The sequence below is a fragment of the Onychostoma macrolepis genome, chromosome 19 (genome assembly GCF_012432095.1).
Source record: "Onychostoma macrolepis isolate SWU-2019 chromosome 19, ASM1243209v1, whole genome shotgun sequence".
NCBI lineage: Eukaryota > Metazoa > Chordata > Actinopteri > Cypriniformes > Cyprinidae > Onychostoma > Onychostoma macrolepis.
The window spans coordinates 9,499,390-9,515,795 of NC_081173.1; the positions used below are offsets into that span (position 1 = coordinate 9,499,390).

At 37.9% G+C, this 16,406-nt stretch overlaps 1 protein-coding gene across 2 annotated transcripts; it reads right to left on the bottom strand.

Annotated features, from left to right (window-relative positions):
• Positions 1–1,045: 1,045 nt before the first annotated feature.
• Positions 1,046–15,859, bottom strand: e2f3 (E2F transcription factor 3). Of its 2 annotated transcripts, none has more exons than XM_058752950.1 (7): positions 15,074–15,859; positions 12,943–13,045; positions 12,568–12,787; positions 12,272–12,443; positions 12,043–12,153; positions 3,271–3,409; positions 1,046–3,172 (listed from the first exon to the last, which is right to left on the bottom strand). In XM_058752950.1, exons 1-7 carry the CDS (start codon positions 15,329–15,331, stop codon positions 2,886–2,888), a joined length of 1,290 nt encoding a protein of 429 aa, XP_058608933.1. In that variant the 5' UTR covers positions 15,332–15,859; the 3' UTR covers positions 1,046–2,885. The 2 variants fall into 2 exon arrangements, with proteins under 2 accessions (XP_058608933.1, XP_058608934.1); XM_058752951.1 differs by lacking the exon at positions 15,074–15,859 and adding an exon at positions 13,256–14,179.
• Positions 15,860–16,406: the final 547 nt, after the last annotated feature.

Genomic DNA, 16,406 nt, shown 5'->3' on the forward strand with positions numbered 1-16,406 from the left:
AAAATCTGTGACTTTCCATGAACCTAGTGTCTGGCAAGCAAAACTGGGGAATTAGGTTAAGTGTGTCTGGGCCCTCTTTGGTGTCTCAACAGTGCCCCCTACAGGCGGACGAGAGGGGCGCCACTCAAAACAAATTACATCATAGATTGCCTGCCCATTCAATGCTGCTTCTTGCAGACAAAGAGCAGACAGACTTAAAGCTGAGACACATTAGTCTAAACGTGGCGAGATAAGGGACGTCTGTAGAAGAACGTGTCTGTCTGTTCGTTCTGATGATGTTGGCTGCGCTGATGGCCATGGGACTCACAAAAATAATATGAAATTAAACATTTAGTCACCAGGGCTGAAATAATGTGGAATGTCTTTGAGATAATGCATTACATTTTGCAATAAAGCACTAAAGGTAGCCATGTAAAGTATGCAGGCCTTTGTGAAAGGAAAAAATATATGTGCTCACTGGGTTTTGAAAGAAGCAGTGTAAGATCTACATTAAATGGCACTGCATTGATTTTGAGTGGAACATTGTTAAGATTATGGTTCAGAGACGTTTCTCTTTCAAATGAAGAACATGCCATCTAATGGCAAGTGAGGGGAAGACAGGCATCACATTAATACAGAAATAGAAAAATATATTTACTAATTTAGAATAGATTCACTAGTAAATAAAAAAAACTGATCAAAACGTAAATAAATAAATTGACAACACACTGGAGGATCATTATACAGCTAGCATTTTAATTCAACAGTGAAGCAAAAAAAAAATAAAACAGTTCAGGGCTGTTCACTATTTATTCAAATATTTAATATTTTATTTGAACTGAAAATTTAGAAATTCCCCAGTGATTCTGCTTACTCCTAATATGGGTCACTAGACTTTTTTTTTCCCCCTCAAGGCCTTATGACAGACTGGTTAATACCAAACATCCTGACAATATCATTTGGAATTTGATTCATAAGTATAATTTCTTGTTAATATAAAAAATTAAAGTGGCACAGTATATCCTACATGCAAAACTGGTCAAACTATAGGCAACATCTTGTTCGGTTTTTTTTTTTTTATTTATTTTTATTTATTGGTAACTGAGGATTTCAGAAGTTTCTCAAGCTCCAATAAAGACAAAAAAAAAAAAAAAAAAAAAAAAAAACTATCCATCTCAGGATAAACTAATTCTGAATGATTGATGTTTAGCACCAACTCAGGACATAACAGAATTTACATAGAACTGGTTACATAAACTGAAATCATTGCTTAAGTGATACAATATAACGATACACAAAATCAGTAGGGCAGAATATGCAGAAATTCATAACTTTATTAAAAACAATTTGCAAACAAGTGATGTGCAGTTTACAATCCACATATAAAACTTCACATTTTCACACACATTGGCACACAAAACTGCCTCTTAATTGTTATAAAAAAAATAAATCAAAATCTACATTTGAGTAAATCAAACTGCACAGTAGAATAGAATAGGCCTACATACTGGTGATTAATCATAACATTTTCTATGCAATATGGATGTATACATGACCAACACCCTCATTCCAATGCAGAATCAAGAGAACTAGTGAGCATTAGCACTAATTCAAAATTATGTACCATAATTTACTTTAACCACAGCAAAAACTGCATTAACAAGTTACTTCACATTTGAAGTATTCAACAATTGAACTCTCCTAAAAAGGTTACAGAAAATACAACTAAAGTAACAGATCGGCAGTCTAATTTGCAGGAATAAAGATTGAAAAAGGTATTAGAACAGTGGCCTGTTTATAAGCATGTAATGAAGCTTTTCCAGAAGATGTGGGGTGGGGATAATAATTTATTGGAATGGACAAAGAAAGAGAAGAGAAATAATGCTGGGGAATTAATTAGAGCTACAAAAAAAAAAAAAAAAAAAAAAAAAAAAACTACTGAAAACCCTACAATTTTCTGTGGGACACTAAATGTTTCATAATCATGTGGCAATTTACGCCACAGATGTCCATGATGGCTTCGTAAGACTTCAGTCTTCAGTGCAATCCAGATACTGAAATACATTCAACATTGAGGGGGACTAGGGTCATATCCAAAGTTTACTTTCCAATCTAAAGTTTAAAACATAAGCCAAAACTGTAGTACCGGAACACGCAGAATCATTACGTTGTTGTTTACACAATGAAGCGCACCGAAATGCATCAACATTGCCATTTCTTTGCACAAAATCATTTGGTAACAAAAGGGATAAGACACCGTAGCTCAGGAAAACAAATTTGATTTTACCCAGAGATCACTACACAAAGCACTCGCTCCTTGATCTGTGCCCTGAGATGCTGAACACTGGCAAAAAGCATACTAAATGAAAGAGCACCAAATGCACTTTGGATCATTCAATAAACAACTCTGATCTTCTTTGATACTTAGCTAGCCTATGATACGGAGATGTTTCCTTTTCCCCAAGAGAGCAAGCAAGAGATTCTCAAATGAACAGAAACGTCCACATTGAGAGTAGAGAAATACTCCATTATGACGAAATTGTGACCTTTTGGCGTTATTTGTAGATGGGCCGTCAGGAAAACTAGTATGACAAAGTTCATAGACAAATCACACAGCTCATGCAATTCACCACACTAAAAATAACTTTAAAATGACATTATCAGGATACAGAAACCCATCTGTACAGTATCAGACAACAGAAACCTTGGATCCCCGTAGCAGTAAGATCCATGCGTAAACGGTCAATGTCAAATGCGACAAGGAAAATTTTAGAATTCATTAAGTTCAGTCTGTAGTTCATCCCCAGAGTTATGCCCACCAATCTCGCCAATCCAGATTTCATTCAAGAACCAAGAAGCACCCATCGACTAACTTGAAAACGTGTCCGATCGGTCCCCGGGATCGCTCATATCCTGAGCAGGTCATCCAATGCTAGTGTGTCCAGGTCGCAGGAGTCAAACAGATCGCTTATGCCCTGCTCGTCACCCAAACCCAGCATGTATTCATCGCTGAGAAGAGCAGGAGACAGCGGCACGAAGGGGATGGACTCCTCCGGCTGCTGGAGAATAGAAGACAAGGAGGAACTGAGGGGTGACATGGGGGCACTTCCAGTCAGGGGCCCATAACCGTTGACGCCACCGTTAGAGATGCCGTTCATCTTCACACCATCAGCCATTCCATCTGTAGCTGCTTCTGAAATGATAAAGAACAGGAAAAAAAAAAAAAAAAAACTTGAAATATGAACTTTTTTTTTGGAAGGACCAAGGTATTGTTGCTGTAGAAGTTCTTGCCTTGGGAGACTTTGAGAAACGCAGGGTGATTTCCATTCACATCAAGGCCATTTTGCAACAGGCTCCCGGAGTCACCACCGTCCGTACAGAGGAAAACATCAATGGGACCCTTGGAGCTACTCAGGTGGACCTGTAAACTCTGAATGGACATTAAAAAGGAGTTCTAAGTATATGGAACAAATACAAATCACTTTTACTTAAATGAGCTGCCTCTACTAGATCAAAGTAACTATTTGACCCCGTTTACACCAAGTGTAAGAAGCATTTTGGTCAACCCGAGCACAAGTAGACAAGTGAGACATTCCCATTTACCATCTCTTTTGGTCTCTTCTGTCTTGATTTCTTTGAGGGTAGGGTCGTGTGCATTTTACTTTCACTTCCAAATTAGCGGCAATTCGGCGTAAAGCAATTGTTCGTTTTCAGGTCATTTGAGTTTTCCCTCTTTTATTTCCTTCACTTTTAAATAGCTTAAAAGTGAATTCGCAGCAATTCGGCGTCAATTGCTTGAATGCAATTCAAGCAACAAAATACATCAAACTCACTTAACCTTTATATAAGTCATAGAACTTTTATTACAAATAAAAATACACCATGCTCGCGCCATGCTATATACCATGCCTTAAGTTTTTAATAAACTTAAGCACTGTATATAGGCCTATAGTTTAAATCTCTTAATCAAAAATTAAGATAATAAAGATATAAAAAATAAACAAATTCAGTGTTAACCAACAAGAGAGTAAGAGTAATCTTCTGCAGGAACACGGGTTCACTTTTTGATCACAGTCACGAACTGTAATTTCTTTATCCTGTAAAAAGCGGCGTTATATTTATATTCAGACAATTACACGCCGTTATCCCTTTACAGTTCCTACTCATAAAATGTGCACTACATCTTGACTTGTAAACATTAATTTAACGTTCAACAACATTTCAGCACAATGAATGTTTTTGCGCTGAATATTGTCTCCCTCTCCGACACGCGTTCACATGCCCGCCGCGCCGGCCCGTTGCACATTCAGTAAAGATTTTAACTTAGACTGTCAGGACGGAACTTTATGCAAAAATGGAAGTGCTCACGTGAATTTGTGTCTCATACAGATAAGGATATGACCGTAAACTGAACTAACCCTCAATCAGTCAAAGCGCCTGACAGGGCAAGCCATTACACTAATGTATAGGCTTAAAGCTTAAAATAAAGAATTCTCATGTTTTGGGCAGCTTGTGTCACAAACTTCTCCCGCAGCATCTCATTCTGTTTCTACCACTATTTTTAGATGCGTTTTGTACATAGAAATGCGTTATTCGGTGCTGTAATTTGACGCGACCGGCTGAAGCTGTACGTGCACTGTGGGCAGGCCCGACTAAATCGATGAGAATCGTTGTAGATGATTTTCATTATCGATAATAACCGATTTTATCAATTAGTTGTTGCAGCCCTATTAACGTTAGTACGTTGTTATAGCATGTACAGTTGAAGGCTACTCTCAATTACACTGCTTATTTATACAAGGCTAATCACATACAAAGAACATTTTCTCTCTATTTTCAGGTTATTGTATGAACATACAGAATACTGAACATTATGAAAAATATTAAACATTGACGTTAGAATACTGTTATGTTCTTGCATGGACAGATGTAGGCTACTGTCAATTACACTGCGTATTTTTACCAGGCTAATCATATTGTCAGCGTAAACGCATAACGCTAATGTCCACCTCGGGCTTGCATGCCTTTGACTAGCGATGGTATGTCAGGTGTAATTGCAGTAACAGCCAGTCTAAAATCACTGTGGACTTCCAGTCTGTTGCGGGACTGTTTTTATAGCCACTGAATGCTGCTTCAGAGAGGTAGGTGGTACAGAACGGAAGAACGATCTTTGTAATGGCATAGTTTGTGAGTTTAGGTGCAACAACAGCTCCCTGACTATCCAAAGCTTTTTGAAACCATTTTCCTGAAAGTACTTTGACAGCGAATCAGTCTGAAGTTCAGCAAGCTCATCTTCACAGCCAAAATAACCCTCCTCATGTCCATAACCCAAGAATCATTGGACAATGCACCAACATCCGCAAAGCGTGACTTTAATTCCACCTGAAGCGAAGTCATGTGATGGCAAAACTCTGCGTGCAAGATGCGCTCACGGTACCCCCAGAATATTGAAGCAGAAAGGGAAAGTGTTGTAAATTCCCCCGTGACATTTTTACAGTCTTGTATTACAGTTTGCGTATGAAAGCATTGATTGCTTCTTTGCACTCCAATATGTTTGTCTCAGTGCCCTGCAGTCTCTTGTTGATCTCGTTTCCCAGGGAAAGCAAGAGCTGATAAAATGTAAAAACTGTAACTTGAATGCAATGTAAGTCGCTTTGGATAAAAGCGTCTGCTAAATGCATAAATGTAAATGTAAATGTTATAAAGAGTGAATGTGTCAGCAAGGTATGCGCTTTTAATCCAGAACACATCAGTCAGCTGCTCCGACAAAGTGTGGTCTTGATTTTGTAGATATTCCAGGATTTTATCCCTCAGTTCCAGAAAGCGCACGAGCACTTTGCCCCGCGAAAGCCAGCACACCTCTGTGTGTAGCAGTATCGTTTGATGTGCTTCATCTTCACAGAGCTGTGCAAATAATCTCTGGTTTTTAGGGCGACTTTGAATTAAGTTTACGACTTTTACAACTGTTGCCAGGGTGTCACGAAGGTATCTGGACAGTTTTTTTTAACTGGCGAGTGCCTGGCAATGTATCATACAGTGGAAGATTACACAGTCTGGAGCTTTTTCCGTCAAACGGCTGTTAAATCCTTTATTTCTACCCATCATAACGGCAGCCCCATCAGTTCAACAAGCGACAAGATTTGCGTAAATTGGCAGACGCAAGTATGTCACTTTTCAACTCGTCTCTATCAAAATACTGTACATATACGATAAGCACAGACTCTCCCGCAACTGTGGTAGTTTCATCCAGTTGTATAGCAAATTGGACTTTTCTAAGCTTTTCGTGCAACTGTTTTTTGCCATTTGATCAATTCTGTCTTTGACGGTGTTGTTAGAGTGGGACAGATTTAACCTTTTCAGCTGCTTGTGGGCCACACAATCCCTCCACTATTTTAATGCAGGCGGGCTTGATTAGCTCCTTTCCAATATTATGCTGCTTTTTTGCCTTGACAATCAATAGCAAACACTAAAAGGAAGCTTTAGTTGCTTTCTGCAAGTCATTTCCTGCTCTTTCGAATACCTTTCTGACGTCTGTCGGTCTTTTTGGCAGAGCCATCTCTTTTTTTCTCTTGAAGAATTCCTGATCTTTACCGATTGTCTCTGGATGCTTTGTTTCCTGGTGTCGTTTCAATGTTTGGTTTCATGTCGTTTGCCAATTTTTCACCACAGAACACACATTCTGGCTGGGACTTCTCTTGACCTTCAATAAAACCAAAATTTAAGTAGGTTTTGTCATAGTGGCTAAACTTTTTCTTCACATCTGACGAAGAATCACCGCATTTTCGTTTCTCTGACATTTTTCATTTGATTGATATTGTGTTGACACGCACGTTATCTGAACCGACAACAGCCAATGACAGTCGTTCCAGCTTGGAACATGAACGTAACTGGCTAGCGTAAAAGAGAATCGTTAATATTTTATATAAAGAGAATCGTCTTATTTCAAGCACGATTTTTTAAAAACATACAAAAATATTTTAATATAAAACTATTAGTGGAACATTTTATCTTTATTTGACCTCAAATCATATAAGCTCCTGCGACCCTCAGGTTGGGAACCACTGCTCTAACTGAACTAAATGATTTTTATTACTATTAAAATGAAAATGACGGTTGGGGCGGTGCCACAGTGGACAAGTGAAGTAACTGGTGTTATGGCTCAAAGGTATTACCGCCAACACGGTCTAATCGCAGCAAGCCTAGTCTGTATGTTGTGCTTTTTCTAATCTTTCGAATGTTGCGAAATAAGTTTGTGTAATTACAGGAACCACTGGAAAATGATATGGAAAGGAGCAGCTTTCGTTTCTTCTCTAAAAGCAACAGAACTACACCAAATGCTGTGGTTTCATGTTAGAACAAGATCTGGGAAAAACCGGGACACACCAGTAGTCAGCTGTTGGCAAGCACAGGGTGTCTACAGATATGAATAAGTTAGATTTAAGACTTAAGACCTTTAATGCCACCATATGTAAAATTTAAGACCAAACCTGTGAAGGAAATACACATTATATTACATGCGTAAATGTAATATTTAATGTGTTTTTAAATTTAAAAAACAATATCATTGCTGTCAAAAATGCTATTTATTACGATATACAGAGAACTTTTCATATCTGAAGACAATATCCCATACAAAATATCCCTCAAAAGCTCCACATCAGCAATATTTTAGGTGGTGTAAATAAAGCAATATTTTCATCAGTTTTCTATTCAGCATTTACATATTTAAATTTGCATGTTTTTAATATTTACCCCAGGTTGTCATTTACCTCCACAAAGTCCAATATTTTTTAACCTTATTAAATGTATGTGTCTTTCATGTCAAATTCTTACAACTGAGGAGGAAAACAGGGCTGTTAGCAATCAAATAAAATTTTCACTACAAATTTACAACCCCAATAAATAATGTTATGAGATTAATGTTTTAAATAACTTTTTTTTAATATACAAATAAGAAATGTTGGTGGAAAAATGCATACTTTTAAACCAACTAAACCACCAGTAGGTGGCGGTAAGTCACTTATTCAACCGATTCATTCAAAACACCGAATCATTCAGTAACTACAATGCGAGTGCTGCTTGGAGAATGTGCAATACTTCTGATCTTTGTTTGGAACCATTTTCGTTGGTGAAATAGAACAAAATAGTCAATATTCTGTCTAAAATGTAAGTAACTACTTAACTACTTGTTTCTTGAGCCAAAATCAATGTAACATTTGCAATCATGAAAATTTAGCAAAATAGTCCCCTTGTCATGGTATGTTATCATCATCATCGTTATAAATAAACTAAACATTTTGAATTTTTACCTCAGTATGTTTGTTCTGGGAGTTTCTTTATGTTTGCTGTTATGCTCATTTGATTTGATTTCTCCATATAAGTCTCTCACAGAGACAGACAGCATGAGCCTCAACAGCGCAACATTGATACCAGAAATACACTATCCATTATCAATCGCCGTTTACGCTGAATGTAATAAAATGTCACTTAAGTTTTAATCAAGCTATGTGTCCCGTCGGACAAGTAAAATCCTCGAGCAATTTTTCAGTAAACTTGCATTAACCCATTTAAAGCAGCTAGGAGGCTTGTCAGCGAGCTGGTGGTATTCGACCTGCATTCTGCTACCGCAACTCTCTCTGATGATGCAGTAACTACAGCGGGGGGGAATCTTGCGTCTGTCCAATGATTGTAAACGGTCACTGGGTCCGTCTGGACACACTGAAGCATTTGCCGGATTAGTTTTTTTGGTGTGTTCCACATGTCGGCATGCTGAATCAGTGCCGGGGCCATCGGTAAGAGCGAGAACTTTGATTGGATGTTGAGTTTAGTGAACAAGTCCGTACACAAATCAAAAGTGATCAAAACTTTGTTTGTCATGTCACCAATGAGTCAACTTGTGTTATTTAGCGGTTCAACATGACAACACAAATCTAAACCACATAGTTTGTAAATGAATGACTCAAATTAAGAGGGTTTTTAACCTGTCAAAATGGCTCTTGAAAGAGTTTGACTCATGCCACAAATGGTTCACTCACTCAGTGAATCAGTTTTTAGAGTGGCTATTCAATTAACATCTATTTCACTCAACCTCAAGTCATTTCAGCCATATCCAACTCAAAATAAGCAGAGAGCTGTTAAGGCTCCCCATATTCTCTTGCTTGAGAATGCATTGTTAGGATTTTATTGATACTCATTGTCCAAAATTTGGTTCAAATGCGGCTTGATCTCCCTTCACGAAAATATTAACAACCGTTCAAAACAGGCTTTTAAGACCTAATGCATGAATGCAATATATTGACACCTAAATTCTTTCCCAACTGTGACATTGACTTACCAACTGCATTTATAAGAATACTCAAAGTGGGCATACTTGTGTATTTGACCAATCAGGAACAATCACCCCTATTCATTACCCCAGCATATTCATTTTTTATTTATTTTTTATTTTGTCTAACCTCAATGGACTTATCAAAGAACCAAACCTGCTTCCTGTCAAAGAACGCAAGAGCCCCAAGCACAATCACCTATTACATAATCATCATGAACCAATAACATTTTGAAGTGGTTTAACAGACAAAGTAAACCTTTCTGGAAAATTTGCACGGAGGAGAAAACTGAAACACCTTGGTTTCGGACAGATTTTGTTTGAATTGACATTACTTGCTCATATACTGTGCAATTTCATTTACAAGTATCTCAGTATTTTTGCTTTGTTGTAACTAAAACGGTAGAACAGGTGCTAGCAAGACCAAAGGTTATGGGTTCAATACCCAGGTAAAGAACAAACTGATATAAATGTAAATGAGTACCTTGAATGCAAATGCATAAGTGTAAACAAAAGAATACTGGGGACATTTATGGTGTTGTACTTAAAGGGATAGTTCACCCAAAAATTAAAATCACCCCACATTTTACTCACCCTCAATCCATCCTTGATGTATGTGTCATACGACTTTCCGCTAACTATCATATGTGCATTCACGAGAGAATGGCGCTCCAGCAGATGATTAGGACATGTAGCATATGCTCCTGTGAGAATACAGTATCCTGATAGCCAAGTTTTGTTTACTGCAATATATCGAAATCCTGACATTTTTCTTCACAAATCCCTGTTTTATATTTTAATTCAAGACTGGTGTTTTGTTTTGCTCTCCACTGCGCTTCTGCGTTCGTCACTCATCACCGGAGCTTACGCTGTGCTAGGCGATGTCAAAAATATAGCATCAATAATCGCCTTAAATATCCCGATATCATCTACCCAAGTCCCACCGCCAACAGGAGGTGTAGCTCAAATAGTAGAGCATGGCGCTAGCAACGCCAAGATCATGGGTTCGATTCCCAGGGAAAGCAAGAGCTGATAAAATGTAAAAACTGTAACTTGAATGCAATGTAAGTCGCTTTGGATAAAAGCGTCTGCCAAATGCATAAATGTAAAATGTAAAATAGAATAGGCCTATAACCTAAATAAGCATGAATTATATTGGAACGCATCTCCAAAATAATCACATACACAGATGCACGTTGCCATTACACTAGTCAGTGCCAAACAACAGGCAAATAAAATATAAACTGAGGTTACAAAAGTGATTCAGTCAAGATCAGTGAGGGATTTTCTTTACTTTTGTTCTTTGATTAACATTAATGACTGGCGGCAGCGGCTGCTGTCAATGCACACATCCAATACACCCTTGTTTTCTTTCTCAACTCTTTACGTTCACAGTCGGTTATGTCTCAAGTATTTATGGGATATTTTGATATAATTCTGACAAACACCGAAACACGAACAATGAAAAAAACGAACACCCAGTATAATTACTTGCAGAGTAATGAGAATTAAAATATTTGAAAATATTACATTTGTTGTGCGTTTATAACTTAGCCCAGTTATTATGGAAACAACGATGAAAATGTTTTTATTTATACTGCACGATTTTGGGTTGAGGCTTGAGCACCCACTGGCAGAAACATAAATCGGCGCCCATGTAAGAGGCAGCTTTTGTGTGTGCACGCTGAAAACAGCGCACGAATGCAGAAGAGAGTTCTATTTCGTCTTCTTGCGGTTGAATCTTTTTAAAATCACAAAAAATGCACACACACGAATCAAGATGCAGAATCTAAATGTAATTATATAGCAAGTAATTCGATTCCTGACCTTACGCATCTGATCTGATTTCCAAAATTGGAATAGCTTTTCGATTCCTAACCCTCCTACTAAATTATTTCATTCTAGCATGCAAAAAGACCTGTATGGTGACTACGTAAAATATTTTTTGCAACTTACTATCATGTGTTTATCATGTATAATTTTTTCCCGCCCCAATAATGTCGATAATCGTCTTTTACCAGACTGTTGACATCGACACCGTGATACTTACAAGACATCGTCGATACATGATAATATCGTCATATCTCCCAGCCCTACGCTGTGCCTGTGTCATCAGCTAGAACGCCACTCTCTCGTGAACACGCGTACAAAAGTGAGCCATGTGGAGCATTTTTTGTGATGGATGGATGCTCTTTATTGGACTTCAAAACCTCAACAGCCATTCACTGCCATTATAAAGCTTGGAGGAGCCAGGGCTGTGTTTCCCAAAACCATCGTAAGCCCAAGTTGATTGTAGCTCCATTGGTTTCAAAGGGTCTACGATGTACTTAAGCTTACAATGCTTTTGGGAAACACAGTCAGAAACATTTAATATAACTCTGATTGTATTTGACAAAGAAAAGTCATATACACCTAGAATGGCTTGAGAGTGAGTAAATCATAAGGGTAATTTTAATTTTTGGGTAAACTATCTCTTTAAAGATTGTGACACCTCAATCAGTGCACTAAATAGACATTTATAGGGCTGCAGTTAAAAACAGTCATTTTGTTGTAGCATTTAAAATGGCTACCAACAAGGCTTTTGAGAAGTTGTCTTATATAACTAATTTAACATAAGGCAAAATACAGTCAAGATTTCAAAGTGTAGAAAACAGTCCTCAACTTGTTAGTCCTCAATAGTTCTCATTCTTGATGTGAAATGCCTAAATATGCATAAACTAAAAGTTAAATTTGTTTACCTCCTTTGGGTCAGGCACCTCCAACTTTGTTTCAGATGGAGCTTTAACCGCTATGACAGTTTGGTCTTTTAGGCTCTTTATTCTTCGGATGTCCTGATAGGTCACATAGGCATATGTGAGAAAGGTTAAGGACAAAACAGGGAATTACTTTAATTCCTGCCAGTGCTCACGGTTTCTCATCTTCAGTGGCTATTACACACTTAAAGTACAGATGAGTGCTAAATAAAGGATATTTCTGACTGTGTATCTCTTCAGTCATCTGCTGGACGTTACGCGTGCAGGTCTGAATGAGCTCATCCAGGCGTCTCTCCTCCTGAGTGAGCGCCAGCATCTCTCTGGCCAGGCTGTGACTCTGCACGGCTGGAGATGGAAGGCCACCCTCTGACGGCAAACTGGAGCCCCTGCAAACAGCAAAGAACAAGTCAACTCTTAAAACTCCTTAAATCTAAACTAGAAGCTCAAATATACTAAACGTCCAAAATAATCAGCGTTGCTTAATGCAAACCACACTTTTAAGCAACTCACAGCCATTGTATGTTGTTCTTTGACTTCTTCTTGATGAGGCGCACCCCCTCCAGCACGTTGGTGATGTCATACAGACGTCTCTTCTGGACGTTGAGCACAATGGCGGCTTTATTGAGATCCAGCACTCCATCGGAGGACTGCGCCAGCAGTTGACAGAACTTTTTAGTCAAGAATCCCAAGGATGTGTCGTATCGGGTCTTCTCCGGTGGGGTTTTGGGAGCTGAAATGTAAGAGGTCATTTAATCATTCATAACTCTGCAGCAGAATGAAGGAGGGCTGGTTGGTAATGTAATTATATGGTATAACTTAATATTAGGTGGCTCTACACACTTATCACATCAGCAAAACCGTGGAACCACAGAATGAACTTTATACCTTTGGGGACCTTCAGTTTAAGAGCTCCCTTGCGACTCCGGAGGGTTTTAGCTGGCTCGCTGTACTGGTGGTCTGTGATGTCCAGCTCCAGTCTCCTTTTAGCCTGTTTCAAGAAAATAAAATATGAAAGGTGATCCAATCTTTCAGGGTTACTAGATTACATATAAAGTATAAGCATTACACAATTGAAATGTTGCATAAAATGGGATTTTTAGCTTTTCTGTACATTTAGACTAGTCAATGTCCTCATTTTAAGAACAGAACGGGTGCAATATTCATAGACATGTCTGAGTGGATTGAACCCAATACTTACGTTATTTGGAAAAGTTGGCAAAATGATTGGGTAATAAATCACAAAATCTGCCAATATATTGTCTGCGGCCCTTAAAAAGTACATTTATCAAGAGTAACACCTTGTAAGTGCCTAAAAGTGCATTTTTTGCAAACCATTCAGGATTCATGTAACAAAGCAGCAGATATTAGTTTTACCTAATAATACAACATTTAAAAGTCAACACACATGGAGCAGGGGGGGGGAAGCAAAATGGCTGTCCTCCATTACTAAAGTCTTAAACTCAGTGACCACTGAGAAACTTAAAGTACCACTGACCCAGAGATAATTATAGATGCAGTCAAGATCTATTTTTTGCATTTTGCATGTTGCATGTTGCAAAAACCCTGCTGTCATCATAACTTGTTAAATAGGAAACAGTTTGATGTCATAGGAAGTGCACTTTTAATGTGCTGCACAAATGCATACATGCATTGCAGCTTGTGTAAATGTACAGATAAAATGCATATTTTTGTATTTGGGGTAAAAAAAAAATAAAATAAAAATTTATAAATGTTTTGATCTTAAAATCAGATTTGCTGAATTTAAGGTCATACGTTACCTTGCTACGTCTCTATACAAATGAGACAATAGATTGTTGTAAACCTGTACATTTTGCAGGGAGAAAAATAACACCCACAAACAAAAATAGTAAGCCTAAATTTCATATTTTAACACCTCCTCTAAACGGTCTCAAAATGAGCAATTTTCTTATATCAACATTACATTAACATTAGAATGCTCATAACTGCATATTTAGCCTCACAATTTTGTGATTCATATTCACAATATAATCTGAATTAATCTTGTATGACATTATTTTTAGTTTTATTGTTGTTCCTTCATCCGCATCTGCTTTTCCTATCCATGTTTTTCTCCCCCCCCCCACTTCAGTTTTACATTTATCGTTTTTAAATTGAAACCATCTAGATTGGTTAAGTCTGAAGTAGTTATAATTGCTGTATTGTTTCATGTCCTGAACACTACCAAAAAAAAAAAAAAGTTTGATCTCTTGTAAGCCGTTTAAGTTTGGGTAATATGAAAACCATCGACCTCACGTACGCCAAATTGCATCCTAAACAGATGCCAGTCAGGAGGTTTTGCAGTAAATAACGATAAAAACAACAGTTAGCAAAGCATTTGGCTTAGCACAGAGTCCGCGAGCTCAGAAATGACTCCATCCCCCATCCTAAGACAACAAACCAGGGCCTAGACTCCACTAATTCAAGCTTTTGCGAGTTTAGCAGACTCTTAGACTTCTATTAGACCATATCTGATCGATATTACACTGCACACTATCTATATCAGACCTATATAAAGCGATTTACAGCAGCAACCCTCGAGCTTTCGAAGAAAACTTTAAAAGGCGTGCAACTGGACAACCAACCGAGTTACAAATACTACACTATTGTTATTTATAGTTTAAAAAATCAACAATGCATTAAAGCTTGTCTCATACAGTTACAGTCGTATTGTCCAATACAGTTAAAGTTAAATCGTAAAAACAGCAAGGACTACATTGCGGAAATATGCATGTCTGTTTGTGGTAAACAGTCATCATGCGTCATTACGCATTTTTTGGGGACAGTCAATAAGGGTCTTAATTAGTTAAGTATCTGAAACGTGCTGATTCGTTTTACACAATAAACCTGCCTACTCCAGATACTGAATGCACATAACGCAGCTCCAGCAGTAGCCATGATGACAGCAGAAGTAGGCTAAGTGGACTTAGCCTAACGACTTAACATTTACAGGATTGAATGTGCAACACTTAAACACTGAATTAAAGCAGACACTTACCGGTGGTCGTCCTAGTGTGGGTCGCAGTCCTGTCCCATGTGTCGCTCCTTGTAGAGGAGTTGTGTACAAACTGTCAGCAGAAGCCTCGGGCACACAGACATTATTAGTGGACGGCGGTGTGTTTATTTGTATACGGGCTGCATTGGAATAAGCTGCACACCGTCGATCGGAAACCGCACTAAAAACACCGTGTTGTTCACCTCTAACAACCCCTGTTAACATTACTTGTCCTGGGACCGAGGAACCCCCCTTTCTCATGATCCTCAGAGGCGCAGGTTCCCTTTGTCCCACTTGTGCTTTGAGGCTCGTTTTCTCTCAAATCCGAGCGAGTGGATATAAAATAATCATAAATGATGAAAGCGCACAGTGTTAGGAATGCATTGCTGTAATATGAGTGAGATTGCTAAAGCCTAAAACACCCGATGTAAGCGATTAAAATGCGATGCAAACTCCCTCTCGCTAGAGCGAAAAATGGCTCCAGGAAGCGGACAATGAAGTAGGGGATGAGGTTTACGCGCGAAAGGTCCTCCCGCGAAACTCAGATTTCCCGGGAAATATTTGAAACGGATTTGCATACGCGAAATCATTCGCCAGCACCGTTCTGTTTTCCGCCCTCAAGTGCTGACGTGTAGGTATAGTGGAGCCAATGAAAACGCACAATTGCGGATTTGTTTTAATACACCGGTTTGTCCTCTAGGGGGCGTCAGATGTATGACACATTCTTGGTGCACTACATAAGCTATTTTAATAAACTGAAAAATAAATCTAACAGACACGTAAATGTAAACATGAAACAAAACGTACACAAATCCAAAGAAGCTCAAAAAATATGTTTGTTTTTTTAAAAAGCATTTGAGAGTTTTTGTTACCCACAACCAAAAGAAACAACAAAATTAAAAGTTATTTGTTAATTTAAACAAAACAAACATTAAATGAAATCAAATATTAAAAAAAAAAAAAAGTCAAGTTATTTTAAATCAGTTACTTGGCAAGGCAGCATTTGTTGTACTAAAATTATTAAAACTAAAACTGAGATAAGAATAACAATTAAATAGATATATTGACAGAAACACACCAAAATGACTATTAATTAATCTTTAAAATATGGGGAATAAATATATATATATATATATATAAAACTAATTTTAAATATTGTTAAATATTGTATAAATGCTAGTTCAATAACACTAAGAGGGACTTCATTTGAAATCTTCTTTCCGCACCCTCCAAGGTTATACTATGGGCAGAGAATCTTTGTGTGGCTTTAGAAAACCTTAGAACTAGCATACAGAAAAAATAAATAAATAAATGTACTGCAACTTTTAAAATATAA